General features: G+C 33.6%; 1 protein-coding gene across 1 annotated transcript in view; it reads left to right on the plus strand.

Annotated features, from left to right (window-relative positions):
- Positions 1-1,338, plus strand: part of LOC108752201 — a 129,462-nt gene extending 128,124 nt beyond the window's left edge. The window contains exon 5 of the mRNA XM_018492877.1: positions 1,011-1,338. Within this exon, the coding sequence (XP_018348379.1) occupies positions 1,011-1,316 (306 nt within the window). The 3' untranslated portion in view covers positions 1,317-1,338. The remainder of the gene's footprint in view (positions 1-1,010) is intronic.
- Positions 1,339-4,565: the final 3,227 nt, after the last annotated feature.

Raw genomic sequence — 4,565 nt, forward strand, 5'->3', positions numbered from 1 at the left:
ACACACACACATATATACGAGTAGCCGAAATGCAAAAGCAACTATATTCAAAAATTAAATAATATGAGATATTGAAACCTTTGGATTTCTTAGTATTTTGATAATTGAACATTTTAAATTTTGTAAAAACAGAAGATCGTTTCAAAGATGCGAATAAGCATCAAAAATTTGTTAAATTGCTACTCAATTTAATTCGTAATATTACTACGGTAGTTTAGTAGAGTTAGTGTTTCAAGACCGAAACATTATTTTTGCACGCGTTTCTAAGAACTATAGTATATAAATTCAAACAAGAATCATACAAGCATTTAGGATTCAGCTAGACCGTTTAAGGCTTTAATTTCTATAATTTGTGTTATCACATACACGCGCGCGCGCACATATTATATATCCTATAATACATCCTATAATATATTATATTACATTAATTATTATCAACAATTATCACGCGAAAATAACGTTATTAATCTTAATATCAAAAATAAACTACAATATATTTAAATAAATTATTATCAAAAACAAAAAACTATTATCGTGAGACAAGTTTTATAAACTATTTCAATAACTTCCAGTAAAAGAGACAACACGTCTTAAGTTATTGAAATAATAATTTAACACTATAACATTTTTCACAGAAACATAATTAGATTTAGTATCTTACCGCACAAGTATATTTCATAAAAAATCTAACGAAGTGTTTCCCTCTTCCGATTATTACTCATATCCGTATCTTCGGGATGCATTCTCACATACTGTAAGCATCATTTCATCCTTGTTGTCTGTCAAATATTAAGCAAAAACAAATGATGCTTACAAGCGCTATAAACACAAAAGCGAATGCATCCTCGAAGAACACTTAATCGTCATAGCTTAAGTTCTGTAGACGCCAGAGTATAGAATCGTCCGCTTCCATTGTTACAAAGAGAAGGCAGAATTTAGTGAATCAGCCTCAATCTCTATGTCGCCAGCAATCGCTCTTCATTAAACCGCTTCAATCATGTTCATTACAGATATCTCTCGAGAACACTGTTCAACACCCACCGTTGCCGCCTATGAGTAGCGGAAACATTCCCAACAGTCTGGGGCTACGATTTGAGGCTGAACTTCGACACTTTGATAACAACGGACTCAAGATCAAATGCTTCGCCGAGGTCGGTTCGCACATATACGAGGCCGAGCGTAGGGTGATGAAGGCGTACGTGAACAATCAGAAGCTCAGCGCTGATGATATGCACGCGGCTGCATGCAGCATCCACGCCAACATCCTCGTTCAGCTGCTCACGACGATCCTCGCGCTCGTTCTGCTCACAACGTGACCTATCGGCCTCCTTGCCTGAGTCGGCCCCTTCGAATGGGAATTACGTTGCGGCGTGCGCTCTAAAAACGCGCGACAGGTTCAGTGTCAGTTGTCCGATCCTTAAATATAAAATTAGGCTTAGCGATTAAGCGACAGTAGGCGATTAATCGGTCGATCGGCTCGCTCTCGGTCCAATCACGCTTTCGCGTTCAGCAATGCACTACTGTCGTATTTGCTTGTCGGCGGATTGCTAAATGAAATGTAAAGAGACACGTGAGAAAATGTTGTTGAGATGAGACGATCGTAGCGATTATAAAAAATAAATTTCTATTGATCATTATGCATTAATCATTTAACTATTAAAATATATTGATGTATTATATATGTATTACTTTTTTATTTTGATGTCATATTGGGATTATTATATAAGATTTAAGTACATATCGCTGCTTTGTTTCAAAAGCGATACAACTAAAAAAATTAAGTTTCTCAAAAAAAGGAAAAAAATATTCTTCAACTTCACAGAAATATTGATTAATCAAATAATTGACAAATTGACAAAAATAACATATTCTTAACATGATTAAAAGTCATTTTTGTCATTTTCATTTCACAACCTTTAAGATTCACCCTCTTTGAGTTGTGATAATTTTGATGATTTTGTATTATAAACATTTTTTGAGTTATCACATTTTTTTATAATTTTTTCATAAACCGTTTCTGAGTCGTGACGATTTTTTTTCTTATAAAGCCTTTTTGAGTTGTGAGGTTTTGACGATTTTTATAAAATGAAGTTAGTTTACTTTTAATTATTGCTAATAAGGTAATGTTTACTAACTCATTCACGATAATAACTCGAAAATTACATTTTATTAGTTGTGTCACTTTTAGATAAAATGTAAGGTATGTTTCATATAAAGAATAAAAGAATTATTTTGAAATCAATATTACCACGACGGTAATTTTGATAGAAAATAGATGAACGCACCTTTGCATATTTTGAGCAACTTTTTAGATCAGTATTCCTTAGTGTTAATGTACTTAGTTAAAAGTTTCCCTGTAATTTTCATAGAGGTCCTATCTCTCTTTCACTCTCTATCTTCTTTCGACTTCTTATCATATTTAACTTCCAATCTTTTTAACGAGTTCCAGATCCGGGAGACTCTTTAAAGTCGATCGCAGTCGTCATTAACTTTTCACTGAAGTTTCAAAATTTTACTGCTAATAGTGAATGTTACGAGTTAGATAGCGCGATCACAAATTTCTCGAGTAATAATAATGAATTTACAATTTTTGATCTTGTGTCTTCTTAAATTTATCAAGATTTTAAGTTTTTCCTATATTTAAATAAAATTTAATATAAATGTGGAAGCTCGTGCTCAATTCGCGTTCGACTGTATTTCCGTAATAAAATTCGTTCTATTTTACACTCCGACAATTGCCGTCGTGGGGATTTAGACAGAACTAGCCGTACTTCATATAGCATGCATGTCGTACCGCGGAGATATAAATTCTGGCGCAGCGCGTGCAAATTCCGTTTTACGACACGCGTGAGATTAACTACCGAAACGCGTATAAGTCACTACACTACGGCGAAACGCGAATTACGTACGAATCGATAAATGGATTTGCTGCGCCGGCATCAACAAAAACCGGGATTAATAATTTGGATATCTCGCATTGCAAAATTGCAAATGCGCGGTTGCACAGTTATATAGGTACAAATAATAATTTTATGAAAGAGAGGCTCCCTTACAGAAGATCGTGTAAAAGTTTAAATTCGTGATTATTTCGACAAAAACAATTTGTATGACGTTGGTATAACAAGAATAATAACTAAATAACGTCGAAAATCCAATCCAAAGCAATACATTCGTTTTATCATAATGAAAATATATAATGTTAAATTCAAAATTAGTAAACCAATATTTTATTATCAACGCATCATTCGGTCATTAAAAATTTCCAATTAACCATTTAATTTTTATATTTTTTCAAATTTTTTTCAAATTTTTTAATAAAAACATAATCGATCACTCAGTGTGTGGCATTCTATCTACGGATACAGTTATTCTCGTGCGCGATTATTATTTGTAAAACTATCAGGGAATGGAAGTAGCGCGTTGCTTGTAATTACCATTATAAGTGACTTTTCTTAATAACGGACTGATAACGTGCGTTATCTTTTTTTTGGGTAATTATATGACAATAATGTAATTATATTTTTGTAATAACAAAACTAAATTTTACAGTTACTTTTATCGTTACTTTTTATATTTTGAACCTTTCTGAAATATAATTTTTTTTACATTCAATCTTCAACCTTTGGCTGATATTCATAATTTGTTTTTACTTTAAGATCATTTTAAGTAATGCCTTAATAAGATGCTAATACGTAACTAGTTACCTTTTTGACTCGATATTTTCTAATTCTGAATCAGTAGATAATCACTGATATCAGTGCTAAGTATGTCACTGATAATCAGTGAATGAAATGTGAGATCCCTACTCTATATAAATCTTTATTATGTGATTTAACTAATCTTATTTTAGTGCATAAATAGAATTTAATGAATATGGTATTGGAAAATGGAAATTAACGTGCAAATATCAGTATTTTAATTATATAATGCTCCAACATTCTTTCTTTTTTAGTTGAATTTCACTGATTATCTAGTGTAGTATACACTGGTACCAAGTACGTTATTAGGTAATTAGTGGCTATCGACTGATTCAAATTTAGAGAGTAACAAGTAACGATAATTAATTGCTTTTTAAAAGTAATTTTCCATTCCCTGATAGTAAAGTTTTCCACGCGCAATTCCGCGAAATATTTGACGATTTTTTGACGCGTCACACGTACGATCGTCCGACAAATACAACGAATTTTCACTTGGCGGCCGAGTACAGTGCGGCTATTTCACGTGTTTCGCTGCCGACGACACAGAGCGTTTGGTCACGAGAAGCGAGGATGGACATACGAGCGCGAAGAAAAGAAGAAAATCCTGAGAAGAAGATTCCGCGAGAGGCGAGAGGTCCATTCGACCGCTCTTCGGAGAAAACGCTATAAAAAAAGATGAGCAAGCGTGACAGGAAAGTAAGAGAGTGCGCGTGAGAGCAAAGTGCGAGGACACAGAAAGTGAAACGAAGTTCGTACAGCCGCAAAAGAGGAAAAAAATGCGGGACAAACAGGGAGAAAAGTTGTGTGTAAGACCGAAATGAAGACACGAAGTTCGACTTCAAGAATGAAAGTAGGTGTGATATTATA

Source organism: Trachymyrmex septentrionalis, unplaced genomic scaffold (genome assembly GCF_001594115.1).
Source record: "Trachymyrmex septentrionalis isolate Tsep2-gDNA-1 unplaced genomic scaffold, Tsep1.0 scaffold6, whole genome shotgun sequence".
Taxonomy (NCBI): domain Eukaryota; kingdom Metazoa; phylum Arthropoda; class Insecta; order Hymenoptera; family Formicidae; genus Trachymyrmex; species Trachymyrmex septentrionalis.